This window comes from Danio aesculapii, chromosome 18 (genome assembly GCF_903798145.1).
Source record: "Danio aesculapii chromosome 18, fDanAes4.1, whole genome shotgun sequence".
Taxonomy (NCBI): domain Eukaryota; kingdom Metazoa; phylum Chordata; class Actinopteri; order Cypriniformes; family Danionidae; genus Danio; species Danio aesculapii.
In genome coordinates this window covers 41853766-41874690 of record NC_079452.1, presented here as the reverse complement: position 1 = coordinate 41874690, position 20925 = coordinate 41853766, and the positions used below count along the sequence as shown (strand labels likewise).

Here is a 20925-nt window from a genome sequence, read left to right as displayed (position 1 = left end):
TTCCTTCATGTTCAGTTCAGTGAGCACAGTTTGCACTTTCAGTTATTAATTTAGCTGTAAATAAACCCTCATAGGGCTTGTCCCACATGGACAAGTGGATTGATCTCTGTAGTAAAATCATGGACACAACAGCACACGCTTCATATCATGTCCTTTCCACTCCACACTGGCAAATATAGTGGAGTCACATCACACAGCGGAGGGTAAGAACCAGAAACGTCACTTCCTCTCCGATGTGTCCACACTAGTACGTGGTTAAAAACAGCTAGGACGCCACGTACACATTATGCAAAGATAGGTCTTTATAAGAAAAGTCTCGTCAGGTCTCATATCCATCGTTATTTTAGCGTGTGTCATTTACAATCGACGAAAGCAACAGCACTTTTTTTTGTAACAAACAAGGGGTGGAGACAAAAGTTTCGGGCTTGATTTGCACAAGTTTAAAGCAACAGACTTCAGACACAGTAAGTATTTACAGCACAGCTGGCAACGTTTTTCTCTTGCACGTTATTCGAGGTTTGTTGATGTTTCATATGATATTTTACGATGAGCTTCATCGACCTGATAGACAATGGCTGGATTGTAATGCATCTCTTAAGTTACCTAACGTCATTTAACTGTAGTTTGATTCACTGCCCTGTTTTGACTCTTTCTTCAAAGATAGATTTTTTTTTGTCACTTCAGTTTTACCTGTCAAATGTTTCTCCACCTTACGTTAGTTGGCATCTTAATGTGACTAACGTTATATAATTTCTTGACAAATGAACATTGTTTCTCAACCTAACCCTACCGTTTTAGTGTAAAATAAAGTAAAATACTTATCACAAAAGCGCCACGTAAGATCAATTCAAGAAACAGCAATCGTTTATACAAATAAGTTCGATTCAAGAGTCATTCTTTCGATTCATTTTCAACGAATCATTTGAAACTTTTTCAACGATTCCCGAATCATTCCGACTCCGAGCGATTCTCAAGGTAACTACAACCTGAGCTGACAAACGTATGGCAAGCCGAATTACCTTACATGCCAGCTAAAAAATTCTAGTAAATTCTCTGTTGGTTTGCTAGGAAGTTGAGGTAAATGAGAACATTGCCTATAGGCGAGGAGGATGCTTCTGGAATGTTCTTGTAAGTTTCATTTAAGTAGTTGCAAAAAATTGTTCTGTGAAGGTTAGTTAAAACATGTCTTTAGAAATTGTTCTTATTTGTTTCCCAAAAATATTGAGGTAAAGTTGGTTTTATATTCGCACTTTAAGACTTTCTCCTTAATAACATAAGTATTATTTGAAAATTCTAAATAAGTTAGTCATTAGATGCTAATATGATTTCCCTATCAAAGTACAACACTGTTCACAGTCAGTTAAATAGTGCTAATGTTGTTTTGAAGTCATACTTAATGTGATTTCAGAACGAATATTGAAATTAGCGTTGTAAACAATATAAAATGAGCGAATGTGTGAATATGAAACCAACTTTACCTCAGAACGAAAGCTGCCCAAATGAGAACTAAAGGAAACCATATGGGAATGTTAATGCAAAGTTTTTTTGTTTGCTGGGATTATATATGTCCAAATTATTGTTCATATACCAAACGACTCAAAGTCTATATGCTATTTATAACAAGAAAACATTAGTGTGTGCGCATCCTAAAAGATTCCTAAAGGCAGGTGCTCGATCAAGACAGACACAATTGAAAAAGAGAATCGGCACACTGCCACTTTAGCTCTCAAAAACAAATTTAATATGACAACGTTTCAACCTACACGATGACCTGATCAAGACCATGTAGGTTTAAATGTTGTCCTAAATTTGTTTTAGAGAGCTAAAGTGGCAGTGTGCCGATTTTCTTACTTTTTAAAAGTCTAAATGCTTCATACAGAGAGCTCAAATATTGTAGATCATGTTTTCATTCACTTTAAATTAACACAACTTTGTTCAAATCTTGAGTTTAAATTAGATTGGTGATTTATTACTGCTTTTGGATTGCTGATGTGAACTTAATGCCACATATGTGTGCGATCCCTAGTGTGTTGGCCTAGACAGCTCCTGTCCACTTTGTAACCATCTCTAGAGAGCTCACTACTTCAACAGTTACGTGTATATACCAGTTTGGCTTGACACACAGCCATCTCTTTCACCTAAGTGCTAAATAAATAGTAAGCTTCTCCATTTCACTGAAACAGTCTAAGGTATTATATAAGTATAAACAGGCTATTATTACAAATAAAACACAATGAAAGCTTGCTATTACACTTTAATACTATGATTTAAAAATGCACAACTTTAAGTTAGGACTGCACGATATTGGGAGAAACTGACATTCCGATATGTATATTGCACTTTGAGTCTTATTTCATAAGCTGTACTCTTGTAACTTTATTTGGAAAGAATTAATAAATTTAGGTGGGTGCATCTGCACAAAATATACAAACATATACCAAATAAAATAAAGCACAGATGAAAACGATAGAATAAAAAAAATGAAATAAAGAGCGCTTCATAGTTATCAGTGGAGTCTAAACAGCATTGATGTTGAAAAAATGCAATCACATGTAAATTAACACTACATAGACTTTACAATTAATACTTGTTAAAGTGGCAAACTTTAGAATTTCTTGTGCCCACTAAGTGGTTTAAATTTGCTTAAAATCTTACAATCACAAGGCTTAAAAATACATTAAAATGAAAGTCTTTCACACTATTAGAACCAATAGATTAGGTCAGGTTTTATTAATCCCAACATGACATTGCAGATCTTGCGACATGACTATCGATGCTGAAACTATATATTGTGCAGCCCTATTTTACATCATAGAGTACATAATCCAACTGTTTATTGTAAATACAATATATATTAATATCATGAATCATGATGGCAGCTGATTAAACTATATAGATCAAATTACTATATTTCTCCCATAACAATAAATAGGACGTAGTGCATGTAATTGGGTCAAGATGAAAAAAGAATCTTGAATCATTTTCTTTAAAAAAAAGATTCATTTAAATGCCAAAGAACAGATGCTATGACATCAGACTTGCCTATAGGTCATTTTAGGACAGACTTAATATAATGATGCACTTGTTGCAATTGTTACATCATAGTTGACTCAAGATCAACACCCACTTATTCAAGAATCGCTTGCGTGTTAATGAACACGTAATAATAAACTGTTCAATGAGCTTTATCTTTATTGTCCTGACTTAATGTCCCTTTAAGTATGACTTCAGAATATGTGAGTCAAGTTAATATTTAATTACGATTTCAAATTTTTTTTAAACTCTCGTTAATATGAAAAAAAGAGAGAGAACTTCAATTGCAGTATTATAATTTCAAACTATTTTGGTATTTAAGATCCTATATGAAATAAATGGTTCGGTCTGCCAGCTGTAATGTTGACAGGGTGTTGCAAGTTACATTTTGTTGATAGAGTAAACTGGTCCGCCTTGTTGGGTTGAAGCTCACATTTAGTCCTAACCTTTCACCTTGTTTAAGGTGTCTGGCCCCACCCAGATTCTTCATGGAAAACATTTTACAATTTCTTCTGGGGTAAAAGGAGGGTAATTATATTTATATGCTATTTATATTCTATACATTTTTGTTTTTTAGGTTAAAAATGAGTGAAACAAACCAGCAGCGGGACGACTTGCCTGCATACTTGAATGATGAACCTCCAGCAGGTAATGCTACTGTATGGTTCATTTTCAGTGTCAGATTGGATTACCACAGTTATATTTATTGCAACAACTAAGCTTATTACTTTGGCACAGTCATGCTAGATGAATCATTTTATACTAGCCTACTATACTGTCCTTTGTACATCTTCAGAGAATGATAACACCGTGCGCCACATAGTGGAGCTATTGCACAATTCAACTCTAGGCAGCTGCCCTATAATTTCCAGTCTTATTGGGTAATACTTGCTAGATCTGATTATTAAACTGAAGACATGACTGTACTGAAAAGTTAAGTTTCAAAGTGAAAGATGAATCAAAAATTAAAAGAATCAAATAATTATATCAGTTTTCTAAACCAACATTTTCAGTGTATAAGAGTCCGTCTGTCTATCTATCTGTCTATCTATCTGTCTATCTATCTGTCTATCTATCTGTCTATCTATCTGTCTATCTATCTGTCTATCTATCTATCTATCTATCTATCTATCTATCTATCTATCTATCTATCTATCTATCTATCTATCTATCTATCTATCTATCTATCTATCTATCTATCTATCTATCTATCTATCTGTCTGTCTATCTACACTGTAAAAAAATAGCCGTTTTTGTATTTGTGATTCACAAGTGTTTTCCATTTATTTACTTTGTCAACTTTTGGTGTTGAAAATTCACTCTACAGTTTGAAATAAAATAATGTATAAGAAATAATATATAGGGAAGTAATACCCCTGATAAATCAGAGACTAAGCTGAAGGAAAATTAATGAATGTAGAGAAATACGTCTGTAAAATAACAGAAAAGGTACTGGCAGTTTATTACAAGGTTTTTGTAACGTAATATACACCAACCAATACAATGTATCCTTTTAAACTATTAAATGTTATTAAAAGTCACTTTTAAGAACATTTGAGCTCTGTTGGAAGAAAGATCAAGATTCCAGAATGTAATTCAAATTCATAAATAAATGGGGAAAAATTAAAACATGAATCACAAAATATGAAAAACTGCAAATTTACAAATATTTTTAACAGTTTTTTTTCAGATTGTCATATGTATTATCAGCTGTTTTATTATATTATTTAGAGATATTTTATTTTATGACACTTTATTCTCCTTTCTTTATTCCAGACACTAGGTTAAATAGTACAAAAAAACAGAGAAAAACAATACAAGCCACACAATATACATTAAAAAAGACAGTTATGCCAATATTTCATCAAAGGTGACTGATAACGCACCAATCCTAGGGTTTATCAACAACATTAAGATGCTAAATCAAACAAGGTGCCCAGATTTAGCTTAAATGTGTGTCTGTGCTCTTCGGGTAACGGATTCATCAGAATAAATAGCAAAAATCAGTCCAAGGCACTTGGAAAAAAGAAAGAGAAAAATTTGAGTGCCTTGGACTAATTTTTGCTGAACGTTAAAATGCTATTCTGAGAATTCTCCGATTGACAGATAAACTATCTAAGAAGAATCCTCATACGATCATTGTATGCAACATGCAGCTTATGGAGACTCTCTCTATAAAATTATAAAGTATAAAAAAAACTGCAATAAGTTCTAAAGAGGTTAACTTTGACCTGTTCCAAACACAAATAAATCTCTCACCAGCATATTTACTGGAGTATAATACTTTCGACGTTCCCTGTACATATCATTATCATCATTCGTATCTTCAGTAATGGCATGCCCTAAATATTTAACAGTTTTACTAACATTTAAAACTTGCCCTGACAAATAAAATCTCTTCTATTATAATATAATAAATAATTGAAATCTATTATTTTATTTAATTATTCTGTAGCATATTTTGTTTTATCCACTTTCTCTTTTGGATCTCATCTGTTGATAGTTTTTCTATTAACATTTCGTTTGATCTCATGCAGATGCCAACAAAGACCATCCCCAGCCTCAGCCTGGCATGTTTTCCAGGGTGGCCGGTGGGCTATTCAGTGTGACAAAGGGGGCCGTCGGGGCCACAGTGGGTGGAGTGGCCTGGGTCGGAGGAAAGAGCTTCGATCTGACTAAAACTGCCGTTACCTCAGTGGCATCAGTGCCGGCGATGGGAGTAGGCCTGGTAAAGGGTGGCGTGTCTGCAGTGGCCGGTGGCGTCACCGCTGTCGGGTCGGCTGTAGTCAGTAAAGTGCCCATCGGCGGAGGCAAGAAGAAGGACAAATCTGATTGAATCACAAGAGCCTGAAGGTACTTTTTGTCAGAGGCGTCAGCGATTTAAAGTTGACTCGGATCTTATCCGTTAACAAGACAACATTCGCAGTCAGGATTAACTGTTGGGATATATGACATTAAACGAGAGTCGGACTGTTCATGAAGTATTACAATTTCTGACCAGGGGTGGAGACGCGAACCTCTAAATGTTCTGTTCATGCATTTTCTCAGTCACATGTTTTAAAAAGGACTTACAGTTGCTGGAAGGCGGTTGTAGGGATGAAGATGGAGATGTCAATCATGGTGCTGTTGGGGAGAATAGCAGACTGTGAGGTGCTGATGGTGGAGCTCCATCTGATCGATCGTTTGTGAGATTACTTATTTTGTGCCTTCAGGGGTTGATGCTGATTTGTGTTGCCCTTTCACAAAAACTCTAGCCATTGCTCTCTCTGAGTGACCTAAAACACACAGAAGCCCAATATATTTATGTGTATAATGGTCAAAATTGTGGGATCTGTAAGAATTATGTTATAAAGAAGTCTATTCTGCTCAACAAGGTTTCTTTTATTTGACCAAAAATACAGAAAATTAAAACATTGAAATGATTTTATTATTGAATGTAGTTTAGAATTTAATAAATTCCTATGATTTTAAAACTTAATTTTTAGCATCTTTACTGAAATGTTATTGTCGAGATCCTTCATCCTTCAAACATTTATTATTTTGTTAAACTGTTGGGCTGCTTCATGTTTTTGTGGATACTATTATATGATACTATTCAAAAGTACCATTAAAATGCATTTATTTTATTCATCAAGGACATGTTAAATGTACATTTAAAGTGTATAATGTAGATTTTAATTCTTAATACATATAGTTTTAAATCACAGGAATAATTTAAATGCTTTTTGAACTTTTCATCAAAGAATCCTAAAAAATGGAAAAACTGAAGCAGGAAAAAAGGTTTCAACTGATTTTTATAATAATCATTATTAATAATTAATAACATTTATAATAGAACAGAAACTGCTGAAGGATCAAATGAGACTCGAGTAATGATGCTGAAAATTGAGCTTTGTATCACAGGAATAAATATGTCAATACACATTTAATAGGAATTTAAAACGGCCATAATATTCAACAATGTTGCAACGGTGTTTAATGAATTGACTGTAGTTTTGATCAAAATAATGCAGATTTGATGAGATGAGCACAATAGGCTTCCTTTAAAACACATTTTCACTGATTTCTTTTGACCGGTAGTGTATTTGCTCACGTTATGGGCTGATATGGATGGGTTTCTCTAATAACTCCAAAATTTATACCGTGAGCCATAAATCTGAATGCTGATAATGTTTTAGGGAAATCTGCGTGACAATCTCCATGAAAACTAAAGGGTTTTTGTTTGGATAATTTGTGTTTTTCAATACCCAGTGATGTTTTCTTTATGCTTTTCTGCGTGTCGCTTTTTCTGTCATATTGCTTATTTGTTTATTTTAATTCCTTAATGTGAATTGTTTTTTTATGGGCCAACAAAGAACCACATGGGGTGGGAAAGTAGAGTACAGTATTTTTCTTTCTATCAAGTATTTGTTTTCCCTTTACCAAAGATCTAGAATTGAAAAAAGGTTGTATTTGTGGATTTCTTTTTGTTTACTATGCAGTGTACTTTATAATATTCAGTGTATTCTCCCTTTTTAGATAGATAGTTATCAAATATATATATATACATATTAATGTTTCTTTTGTTGTTGTTTGATTTGAGGCAGTGGATATTTCAGTGTAATAATGTGAATTCAAAGGATTTAAATAAAGAAAGGACTTGTGGAAGGTGACTGAGTTTGAATGAAATATGAAAATAATCTGCTGACATGTAAACCATCTTAAAAATGGTCTGTTAACTTTGCCTATCAAAAGCCTCAATTCCTACTTGAAGAGCGTAAAGGGGGCTCTCATTAAACAATACACTATTGTCCCCTATTGTGGATGCTACTATAGGCTAAATAATTTTTATTCCTGGTGTAAATTGTACTTTAGTTTGGTCTGACTTGTACTACTTATTCTGATTAATCTTAATCCACTCTTTACATGAATGTTCTTTATTGGAATTAAGGAAAAACCCTTTAAAGGGTCACGAAACACCAAAACACATTTTATGAGATGTGACAATCATATGTGTGTCCTACGACACATATTTCACTAAAAATTGGTTGTTTTGCGTTGGTTTTTTTTTTTAGCAAATTTGTTCTTCCGGTTTAAAAATAAATTTTGAAGCTGCGTCATGTCGATGAGATCCTTGTGTAAATTCCAACATGGAGATTGGATGTCTGTAGCAGCATTAATTCATGACAAAGACTTGATTTAAACCAATCAGCGTGCTCTATTGTGAATGAGGTGCAACTTCATTAATATGCACGATAGCTTCAATAACAGTTACACTCTTACAGTGTTCAGAGAGATGCCACGTTGTGTTGTCAACCCTAATTAAAACAAGTGGAAGAAGAAGAATTGTTCGGAGACATGGGTCGTCAGTGTTGCGTTTATAAATGTGCTGCAACGAAGGTTTTGTTTCCATTTCCCTGTGATGAGAGCACAGCTCATGTGTGGATTACAGTGGTTTGCTAACACACGACAGAAATATGTTTGTGAGAAACTTTTTTTTTTAATCTGAGAGCTTTTCGAATCTGGAAATGGTGAAATCCGGATTTGCCACTTGTTTTCTTTTAAAAAAAAAAGACGAGGTTCCAGTTTGTGTTGATTTGTCCTGTCTCTACGGATCAATGTTCTGTATGTTTCTCCAAATGACAAAGTTAGCAGTACTCTTTCAGTTTTTAAAGACATACCTTAGTCAAAATGATTTAGTTACTGAGTTTACTGTAATATCACTACAATATTCGGATAGCAAAGTTCGATTGTAAACGATTGTCAACCATACTCTTTCAGTCTTTGAAGTCATTACTTGTGAAATGACTGATTTACTAAGTAGTTTACAGTAATATTACTACAATATTGCGGACTGAAAATGCTTTGTATAGTGGAATCCTTTCATTCTGCAGAAGGGTCTTTAAAGTTAAAACAGTTCTTATAATTAAATGTTCTTTACACCAGGAAAAGTTATTTTAAGAACTGTTTAATACGAGATTTTTGTGGGAAACCAAAAATGGTTCTTCTATGACAGGGGTGTCAAACTCGGTTCCTGGAGGGCCACAACCCTGCACAGTGTAGTTGCAACATGCCAACCTGTAGGTTTCAAACAAAGCCTGAAGGAATCAATTAGTTTGATAAGGTGTGTTTAATTAGAGTTGGAACTAAACTGCAGAGCTGCGGCTCTCTAGGAACTGAGTTTGACACCGGTGCTCTATGGCCTCATTGTGAACATGCAAACTCCACACAGAAACACCAACTTACCCAGCCCAGGCTCGAACCAGTGACCTTCGAACCAGCGCTAACCACTGCGCCACCGTTACACCCTTTCAGAAACTGAAAGTGTTAATTTAGGTGATATTTTTACAAACAATTTTGAGAGGATCACATGCAGATGATTGACCACGGCTGGTCTCGCATTGTCAATTACATGACCAACCAATCGGATGAATTCAAACACACATAAACACAGTAGTCCTCTCACCTTACCTCAGTCATCTTTGATTTAGAATAATCCCCCATCCACACTGCTTCTTTACACTCTTATTGAGCTAAATAAGGGAGAGTTCTCAGGACCAACCTGAGCCCAGACTCCTCTTTCCTGATTAAACGAAGGCTCTCTCCTGTGACAGCAAGTGTGAACTCTTGAAACTAAGCGAGAGAGCTCAAACAAAATGTATTCTATTTTTTGTTCATGTCTAAAGATATTTTGCATAAAAGAGGTTTACATAGTATAAAAACGTAGCTGACATAAAAAAAAACCTGCAAAAGTTTGGGAAACCTTGGTCCTTGTTATGGCATGTGGTTACCTGGAAGAACAACCATCAGTAGGGGGCAGCAATTCCCTGATTTAAAGGGGAAGTTCACAAAAAAAAAATTCTGTCTTCATCATTTTGTCACACACTGTACTTGTTCCAAATTTCCGGTTTCTTTGTTTTTTGGTTTGGAACCACTAGCCATTGACTTCATTCATTCATTTCTTTTCGGCTTAGTCCCTTTATTAATCTGGTGTCGCTACAGTGGAATGAACCGCCAACTTATCCAGCATATGTTTTATGCAGCAGATGCCCTTCCAGCTGCAACCCATCTCTGGGAAACCCTTATACACACTCATACACTACGGACAATTTAGCCTACCCAATTCACCTATACCAGGGGAAATCGGAGCACCAGGAGGAAACTCACGCGAACGCAGGGAGAACCTGCAAACTCCACACAGAAACGCCAACAGACTCAGCCGAGGCTCGAACCAGCGACCTTCTTGCTGTGAGGCGACAGCACTACCTACTGCACCACTGCGTCGCCTTAGCCATTGACTTATATTTGTTTTGTTTTTTTCATACTATGGATGTCAAAGGGTACCAATTTCCAACCTTCCTAAAACTTTTTGTGTTCAAAAAAAGAAACTTATAAAGGTATTTGAACCCCTTTAGGCAAATTAAATCGCACACTCTTATGAGTAGGTACACATAATTACAACCCCTTAAAAAGTACTTATATTGGTTAAAAACTGTTTGGTTAAAAAGAATTTGTCCTGTATGAATGTAATTTAAGTGTATTAGTGCATTTGCCATTATGTAATCCTGGTACTCTTTGCTAACATTGGATTTCAGACATGTTCAAACATTAGATGCACAAATTTTCAGCTTTTGTCATTTAAAAAAAAATTGTCAAAAATAACTCGCGTGTATCTAAATAACTCATCCAATATTCACTTCTTGTTAATACTGAGAACTCTCACATACTAATACTTAAACAGGACTCTGGGTTGAGTGATTTTATAGTAACTTTCTTTGGATTATATAACTGCATGTTATTTACACAATGGCAGTAATTTTTTAAAATTTATTGATTCTCCTGATTTATATAATTTTATATAGTAGAGGGGAAAGATCTGCGAAGGACCTTGTGCTGGGACCAGCCTGATCTCACGAGAAAACGTAAGTATTTTTGTCAGTTTAGTGGCTAATTCGTACAAATTCGTACGAGTTCAGTCGTTTTTAAATTTTTATTTATTTTTTAAATAAAGTTTTAAAAAGGAAGCGTGGCACCTAACCCCACCCCTAAACCCAACCGTCATTGGGGGATGAGCAAATCGTACTAAATTGTACGAATTAGATCGTACGAATTTGTACGAATTAGCCACTAAATCAAAACGTTACGAATTGCCGTGAGATTGTGTTAGCTGGGACTCGAACTAGGGTTACTGTGAGCACCTCAGTGCTGTCGACACACTGACCACTAGGCTACACTTATATCGCTCAGCCGCCATTTTAAAACACTAAAGCGAGGCTGCAGAGGGAGGAAACCCAGAAGTATAGGATCAGCACTGTAAACATTGCAACAACATGCTGTGGACTATAAACCTTCAGCTGTTGCCACGATTTCAAAATGCAGTTCAGTTTAATTGAAACGATTAAAAGCATATTAGACATCAGACAAAATCACAATCTCTTTAAGAGTAATACGCTTAAGTGTCCTCGTAGGCTTCAGTTTATGACACCAGGTAAACACCATGGGGGCTTCCCTGCTTTAGCCTATGTAACCCGGTGAGCGATAAAACAATGCAGTCCTCTGTAACACACCCTTGTGTTGTCTGTAATGGTGTTGTCCCAGTACTGAAGCTTTAAAAACGTCCATTTTCCACTAACATTCAAGCGCAGAGCGTGTTCTCAAACACTGGTAATTTGCCATGGTATTCACGAGTGCTCAACAGAAATGACTGTGATTGGCCGTGAAGGTCTTCACCGAGTGCAAACACAAATACAGGGACACTGGAGCGTTTTAAAGTCACGAAGGTCAGTCGATTCATCAGCGGATTGCTCATCTGTGTTTGCACTCGGTAAACATCGGTGAAGTGCAGTGAACTGATATCCTTCACGGCAAATCACAGTCATTTGTTGAGCACTGGTGAAAACTATGGCAAATCAGTGGTGTTTAAGAACACCATCACTATCTTTTTCATTATTCATTATTTAATTATTTATTTTTAGAAGGCAGGCACACAAATAGAGAGATTGCACTTTCCACACGTTATTTGACGTGATGTGAATGGTCCCATAAACAACAATGGAGGACATACAGCAGAACCTGTTTTTGCTGCTTGGCATATTTGTAACAAGACAACAAGCTTTGTTTGCTGACAATTCTCTGTCAACCAGTACAGTTTAACAAGCAAGTCTCACTTTATTATTTTGGTAGTGTACTGTTGTGCTATGTATATGTACCCAATTGAAAGGGTCCCAAAAAGGTGGTATGATATTATGGTACTTCTGACAGTGGAAATGGAAATAAATGAGTACTGTACTATACTGTACTGAACCATAGAGCTGTAAAATAAGCCATAAGAGATTACTGGATACAAATTTCCCATGTAATGTGTATTCAGTAACTAAGTAATCTACCCAGCTCTGAGCTTAAATAGCCACATTTGTTAAATTAAAAATGGAGGGTCTGAATACTTTTGACCAATAAACGCTTCTACTTCTCTTTATTGTAACAGAGAAAACACCAATGCATCATTTTAAATAATAAAAAAACAAACCAATCTGGAACACAGTATGTCCCTTTTGTGCAGGGAAAAGTGATTTTCCTTCATATGGGTGCCTGTACCTTACAGGGAGAGGCTACGGAAAAAGCCTGTCAGGAGTGAACAAACACTTGCAATCAAGTTCCAGTCCCAAGGTCATGCCTGATGTCAGTGTTTAATGCTGAGGGAATGAGGCGACAGGGATCTTCCCTACTCTGTCACCTCCTGAAACAAATTCATTCCTCACACTCCTGGAGCTTCCCTTTCAGTAAACACTTTAAATCAAAAGCAGACAGTCAAACTCACACTGGAGGCTCCACAGTCATTGACTTCAGCCTTTTGCTGCTGGGATGGTAGACGGTGCTCGGCTGAGTTATGTATTTCTAGTAAAGGGGGGAAGTTTATATTTTTATTGTCTGAACAGATAAGCCATGTAAAGGGGCTGTGTGTTTTTTGTGAGGTGAAAAACGTGTAGGGAATTTACTTTATGCTACTCATACTCAGATATGCTATCTCACACGAACGAAGAAGAAAACCTTCTCAGCGCATCCATAGCTGTGGGAAAAATTAAGAGACTATTTCCCCCCCCCAGCTCTTTGTGTCAGAGAAAGTGGTTAATATCAGAGAGTGCACGTTGTTGCAATATTACAGTTATTTACTGCAAAAACACCCAGTAAAATACCACATACATTCTTTACAGTTCACTGCTGTAATATGTACTACACTGAGGGTATTTTTAAAACTTTTACAGTAACTTACTGCATATTAGGGATTTGCGGTATACTACTGTAATCAAATTAATCAAGACAAAAATGAGGCGGTTAATGAAAAAGTTTTAAAAAGACCAGAGATGGGAAGTAACGAAATACTTTGTTACTGTACTTAAGTAGATTTTTCTGGATCATTGCTTTTTTTTGACATCTTTTTACTTTTACTCCTTACATTTTTATACAATTATCTGTACTTTCTACTCCTTATATTTTTAAATTAATCTCGTAATCTTTGTTTTCATGTGTTTGGTGGCGCGACCTATATTATTTCTCGTCATTGCGCAATTTGAGCACCTTTTTGATGCTGTCAGTCTATTTTCATCATTGCGCGCCTGCGTGCTGCACCGCGTGGCTTTTTCAACCAAGGTTATTACGCACCGTATGTAGGCTAGTTTATGAAGATTACTATGAGAAAGGCAAGGATGACTATGCAGATGAGACAGAGGGAGACGGCGAATTTAACATGACTGATACTGCCCTGTTTACACAGTAATAAAACCCATTTTGCTTGATCAGATCACAGGTAAACAAGAGAGACACTTTCCAATACAAAATATGCCATTTAAATGCTTAAGGTTTGAGTCTTTTGTCTACCTCCGATCATACTCTGGTCTTTCAGTCTAATACCACGAAAAAAGTGCATTTTTGTAAAAATATGTACATTTAGTTCTAAAGCAATCAAATAAAAACTATATGCACTGAAATTTATTTCCAATGAGTTCATATTTCCTAATACAGAATTTATGCTGTTTAAGAGTTTTGATATGATTTTACATAGGCATGTTAATCTTCAAGTATTTTTTAAACAAATGTTTTACAACAACAAAAGTAACTGTACTGCGCAATTTATGTATAAAAGCATAATGCAAAGATCCTGAATTTATCACGTGAATAAAAGATCATGCACATGTTTTGTAGACTGTAGTCAGGTGTACGTAGCATTTTGCATAGAATAAATGTTAACAGAATTAATGTTTTTCCCTTTAATAAAATATCCACAATTCCCTGGAAAGAAACACACTAAAATAACAGATTATGTATGAGAGCTGCTAAAGCAAAAAAAAAAAAAAAAGTTTGCAGTCAAATACGATAAGTATTTATTTTAGCCAAAGAAAATATATTTTTGATCTATTCAATATAAAATATTTAAATATAAAATTTCACAAAATTCTAAATATTTTGGACAGAAATAAAATGTAAGACATTATTTATAAAGATAGACAGGCCTACAGAATAATTTTTAGAGTGTATAAATGGCAGCTGTTGCTTTTGATCTAACAGCCGCAAAACTACATGATGAACGATGTAAGTTTGCATCAGGATGATGATACATGGGCCGACTTTTTGAGCAATGTTGGTGCCATATTGCAGGGTGTGATGCTGTTTGGATACAATTATAAAAATGGCAACAAACAATTACATAAAAAATTTGAAATGTAAGTTATTTCATACTAATGTATCAACAGGACGTGAGGGTATCTACCTATCCTCACTCACTATCCTTCAGCTTAGTCCCTGATTTATCAGAGGTCCCCACAGTGGAATGATTTTTTTAAGGTACAGTTGAAGTCAGAATTATTAAACCCCCCTGTTTATTTTCCCCCAATTTCTGTTTAATGAAGAGAAGATTGTTTTCAACACATTTCTAAACATTAATAGTTTTAATAACTCATTTCTAATAACTGATTATTAATAATATTGATTAATAATAACTGATTAATTTTATCTTTGCCATGATGACAAAAAATAATATTTCACTAGATATTTTTCAAGACACTTCTATACAGCTTAAAGTGACATTTAAAGGCTTAACTAGGTTAATTAGGCAAGTTATTGTATAACGATGGTTTGTTCTGTAGATGATCGAATAAATATATAGCTTAAAGGGGCTAATATTTTGACCTTAAAATGGTTTAAAAAAAATTTAATACTGCATTTATTCTGGCTGAAATAAAACCAATAAGACTTTCTCCAGAAGAAAAAATATTATCAGACATACTGTGAAAATTTCTTTATTCTGTTAAACATCATTTAGGAAATATTTAAAAAAAGAAAAAATAAACCAAAAGGGGCTATTAATTTTCAAACAATTTGTATAGGCAGAATTTTAACAAACAAACAAAATTCAGGACATATAAATTGTTTGCACCCAGTTACCTTAAAATAAATTAGTAAATCCAATGAATCATTTAAAAAAAAGTTTCTAAAAGGCTCCACAGACACAAAAAAAATAAAAAAATAAGTAAAGGCAAACGTGGTCAGATGTATTCAAATATCTGCAAAAGCCCGCCAGTATTTGATGTCAAACTAAGTTAAAAAGAAGCCCTGTTTTTGTATGTTTATATAAATCCAATACACTCAGACCTTCCATTATTCACAGACCTCGTGGCAATTTGCTGTTGTACTTATAAAAAAATATAGGTCTGCATCCAAGGAGCCGCGAGCTTGAGTCAGCAAGCGTGAATCAGAGGTGACAGAGGGAAAAAATTAAACATTCACATCCCGATTTTTCTCCTTCCCCACATCCACACCATGATTCAGACAGCCTTTCAGCAGATCAATAACAAGGCCTGTATGTAATGAGCAGACGGGGCTCTACACTACAAAGACCAAATATAAGTGCTTGAGATGTTATAGGAGGTGGTGTAAGTGCTTTCCTGGACTGTAAATAAAAAATCAAAAAGTCACTCTACATGATATATTGGCTAAAATTTGCACACTTCTGATTATTGTGCTGTTTTCCCCTTCTAAAACCATTTCTTTTTTTTTTTTATTATTATTATTATTATTTTTTTTTATGTTTTATTTATACATTGTGAAACATTACAAAAATTTACAAAGACATAAACATGTAACAATAAGCAAATACACTGAAGAGTATTTTGAGCAAATAGTAATAATATAAATAAATAAACAATAATAAATAAAAATAAGATAATGAAAATAAATAGATAAATAAAATAAAAAACAACAACACTAGTGCAATCTTATATACATAAAAAACAAGTCTACAATGTGTTGACCAGAAGTAGTTTCCCATAAAAGCTGGGCATTAGGGGGTGGGGACCCAATCAGAAGGAACAGGGTCAAGCTGAAGAGTTTGGACATATTTGCGAAGGGGTTCCCACAAATGAATAAAAACAGTGCTAGTTCGGTGAACAGAGTACCTAATTTTTTCTAATTTCATAAAATAAAGAACATTTCTTATCCAACAAGAGTGAGAAGGAGGGTGAGGGCTCTTCCAGTTCAGAAGAATTAATCGCCTAGCTAGAAGAATTAATCGCCTAGCTAGAAGGGTTAAGAAAGCTACAAAGTCTACAAAATGAGAGGGTAAAGTGTGGTCGGGCGGAAGAACCCCAAATAAACCAATAATTGGACATGGTGGGATATCAACAGTGGTAATAGCTGATAGCGAGAGAAATATTTGTCTCCAAAAAGAAAGCAGGGACGGACAGGACCAAAACATATGAAATAAAGTGGCTGTACCAGAATGACACCTGTCGCACTCAGGGTCTATAGATGGATTGATGCGAGCTAGCCTGCTTTTGGACCAATGAGCTCTATGCACTACCTTGCATTGTATTAGCCTGTGACGTGCACAGATTGAGGAGGAGTTAACCCTGTTCAAGACAGCTTTCCATGTCTCCTCGGTAATCTCAATTCCCATGTCTTGAGACCAGGTGGTCCGTAAGTTATCAGAAGAAAATTGAAGATTAACAATTATATTAAATAATTTAGAATCTATGCCCAGTATTGTGTCTAGATCTGAAGTTGGCGGTGCATTTGGAAAGTTAACAAATTTTTTGCGCACAAAATCTCGAGTTTGTAAGTATCTGAAAAAATTGGATTTAGGGACATTAAATTGAGAGGTCAACTGACCAAAAGAGGCAAAAACACCGTCAATGTAAAGATCACCAAAAGAAGCCAATCCAAGATCTCTCCATGAGGCATAAGCACTGTCCAAGATAGAAGGGTAAAACAGAGGATTGGAGTGTATTGGGGATAACAAAGAGATATTATGAAAACCAAAATGGCGCAAAAATTGGGTCCAAATTTTGAGACTGTTTTTTACAATTATATTATTTGAATATTTAATTGGGGTCATTGTATATGGGAGGCATAAAAGAGCAGCCAAAGAGGACGACTTATTGCACGAGACAGACTCAATGTGCAGCCAAGGGGGGGATTCGCAAATTTGCATGAATGTAGCCAACATAGAGTAGAGCGTATATTTGCTGCCCAGTAATATATTTTAAAACCATTTCCAAACATATGGTTAGAGATTGATGCATGAATTAGACAAATCTGCGCCGTAATCCTGCTGTGGATGATTGGCAGCTGCTTGTTATGCTCATGTGGTCTGTGTAGGTGAGATGCTGTGAAAAATAAATGAACGTAAATTAGGAGAAAGAAGCTTAGATTTTTCCTCACAGTGTGGTTTTAGCATTATTTAGATATTTTTATGGTTTTATTAATATGATGTTACAATTTCAGTTTTCTTTACAATTTTCAATTTCAATTAGTTTTTGTAATATTTATCTTTTTTTATTAAGATTTCTAGAAACTGAGTTTGAGTTTTACTTTTTAAATATTTCTTTTCCATTCGATTTTATTCCAGTTCTAAGACTTTTAAGTAAGTACCTTGGCAACACAGTGACTCAGTGGATAGCACGATCACCTCACAGCAAGAAGGTCAGTGGTTCGAGCCCCAGCTGGGTCTGTTGGCATTTCTGTGTGGGGTTTGCATGTTCTCCCCGTGTTCGCGTGGCTTTCCTCCGGGTGCTCTGGTTTCCCCCACACGTCCAAAGACATGCGCTATAGGTGAATTGGGTAAGCTAAATTGCCCATAGTGTATGTGTGTGAATGAGTGTGAATGGATGTTTCCCAGTGATGGGTTGCGGCTGGAAGGGCATCTGCTGCGTAAAAACTTGCTGGATAAGTTGGCGGTTCATTACACTGCGGCGACCCCAGATTAATAAAGGGACTAAGCCGAAAAGAAAATAAATGAATGAATGAATGAATTCATCTACAGTATAGTGCGTGTCTTTGGACTGTGGGGGAAACCGGAGCACCCGGAGGAAACCTACGTGAACACAGGGAGAACATGCAAACTCCACACAGAAACACCAACTGGCCAAGCCAGGTCTCGAACCAGCAACCTTCTTGCTGTGAGGCAACAGTGCTAACCACTGAGCAACCTTGCCGCCCCATTCCTTCATGTTGTTACAACACAAAATCAACAGAGACATTGATGTATTTCTATATACAATCTATTTACTATTGTTGAGTCATGGCCGGAGGAGGGTATGTTGTAGGGTCATTAAACGTCCTCTTTCGGTGTCAGAATTTAAAAAAAAAATGCTCCAAGATGTGCGTGGAGCTCTGCGAGCAGAGGGAGGAGTGGGAATGGCCAGCAGAGCAAGGGAAAAAGAGGGGAAGGAACAACTGTTGTCAGTTGGCTCACAAAATGAGACACAAACCGTGAGGAGAAGCATGATTTTACAGTTAACGAAGTTGAAATGAAAATAAATAAACAGTAATTTAATGTCCAGCTACATTTGTTATTCGTAATTTCATATACACACAACCAAAATTTGTTATATCATTATGAAGATGATCGTGTTTATATAAACACTATAAATGAGGACTTCTCTTCTCCTGAGTCAGTGGATAGCAGTGCAGCAGGTCTCTTGCCCTGTCTATTTCAGCCCTGCCGGTAATCCGGAGGATTTTAAACATAGGCGAACACAGCAGCACAGATATAGGCGATGTTTCTGAATGGTAACAAACTCAACTGATAAAAGACAAAGTCCACCATTCTCCAATTCTCGTACAGCTCTCCCAACAAAACTGTCTGCTGCAAACCAACAGCTTTGCTGTATTGACCCTGACAGCATCGCAGGGGAAACATGCAACAAACCCCGTGGATCATGGAAACAAACACATACGACCCTTCGTGAATGGTTAAATACTGCGTGCCATACAGTGATGCGGTATCACCCATTCATTGGTCATCTCATCTCATCTCATGAATAATTAAGAAGCAGGGTCTTCTCATAGGATAAGAAAACTCTGCTATGAATAATAAGGAGAAACCGACGCGCCATCACTCCACTAGCAGATCCACGCAACATCACCGCTTTTGATCCCGCTCCAAAAATTATTTTAAACCCGGAAGATGAAATTAGCTGACAAAAGCTCAAAACGCTCAAAATTTTCCCACAATTGAAGCTAACAGCTGCTAACACTGTTTTAACTGATACTCAACACAAACAAAACCTAAGAAAAAGTACTCCAGGGTTTCATGAACCTTTAATGTACTTCTCCCCCACTTTATCTCCTCAACTTTGCTTTCATGTTTAGCTGGTTTTGGGGGTTTGGTATTTCACTTATGTTTGACAATGATTTGCTGAGGGTATAATAAGGAAAGGTAATCGGGGAGAATGGCTTTTACTCTGCATCTCCCACACACCGGTGTGTAGCCTCATATGCTAACAAAGGCAGTTTCACTGTCTTTGTTCCACTTAAGTTCATATGTTACAGCTCGGTTTCTTTATACAGTATGTTAGTATGTTTAATTCTATTGTCTGTATATTTAAACATGTCACTTAATAAACAACTTTACCTACTTTAACGTGTTGAGATTCTCTTTATCAATGATGATAACAACTTCAATAGAGCCAGATTAATTGCAATGGAGTCAGATAAATAATTGATTTAAACACGTCATCCTTCAACTGCCTTCTGTTTTCGATTAGTTCAGAATAGCATAGTAAGCTATACTATAGTAAGCTTCAAGCCTTACAATAGGCAACATGTTTCATTTTTTATAATCTAATATTTTCTGCTTGATATTTTTCGTATGTGATTAAATTTAGCTTTACTGTATTTCAATTAAAATTTTAGCTTTTCAACATTTACTCAAAAATTACTCACACAAAGCACAACTTAATTTATTTAAGTTAAATCCACTAAAAATATATATAGTTAACTTAAGCTATTTGTATTTGGACAGCATGAAGGAATTGTGTGGAAATCAGCATTTCTTACAGTGTTGTTTACTTTGCAAAAATTGTTTCAATAGTGGGGTTTTAATGTTTTAAATAAGAATACAATAGCAAGCAGATCACATTATGGCCCAATCCCAATTCTATTTTTGTACCCCTACCCCTCTCCCTTGGCCTTTAAAACCGAGTGTGAAGGGGAAGGGCTTCAAATTTTACACCTAAGAAATGGGACAGCACTACAACACCTGCACACGTCATCATATGTCATCGCGATCTCTTGCTTCATATGAGATCAGACGATCGCGACTGCTGTAGTTATTCCAGTTGCTTTATTTTTTGGTATTTTTCTTCAAGAAATCACTGAAGGCATATATTATCATAACGATAAAATGTGACAATAAGATCGTAACTTTACTGCGCATTTACATCTATGTAAACACACCAAAAACAACATTAACATTATAGCAGACACAGTAAAAAGGTCATTCCCAGTCACTAGACTTTTCTGACAGGGTATTTGAGTGTCATCGAGGGTCAGAATGTTGTGGGACTGCTGTACAGGAGTTATAATAAGGGATTACAGATTTAGCGTGTTTTATTTTAGAGTTTTTTTAAAAGCATGATG

The 20925-nt window shown here is 35.7% G+C and overlaps 1 protein-coding gene across 1 annotated transcript; it reads left to right on the top strand.

The window, feature by feature from the left end:
* Positions 1 to 216: 216 nt before the first annotated feature.
* tmem263 (transmembrane protein 263) lies at positions 217 to 7680 on the top strand. Its single transcript, XM_056478697.1, has 3 exons — positions 217 to 464; positions 3611 to 3681; positions 5571 to 7680. The coding sequence occupies exons 2-3, from the start codon at positions 3618 to 3620 to the stop codon at positions 5867 to 5869; spliced, it is 363 nt and encodes a 120-aa protein (XP_056334672.1). The 5' UTR covers positions 217 to 464; positions 3611 to 3617; the 3' UTR covers positions 5870 to 7680.
* Positions 7681 to 20925: the final 13245 nt, after the last annotated feature.

Excerpts from the sequence above, each read along its gene's own strand:
- tmem263 (XM_056478697.1), top strand. The coding sequence starts at position 3,618 with ATGAGTGAAACAAACCAGCAGCGGGACGACTTGCCTGCATACTTGAAT. Across the intron at positions 3,682-5,570 it reads GAATGATGAACCTCCAGCAG|ATGCCAACAAAGACCATCCC; the intron begins GTAATGCTACTG and ends GATCTCATGCAG.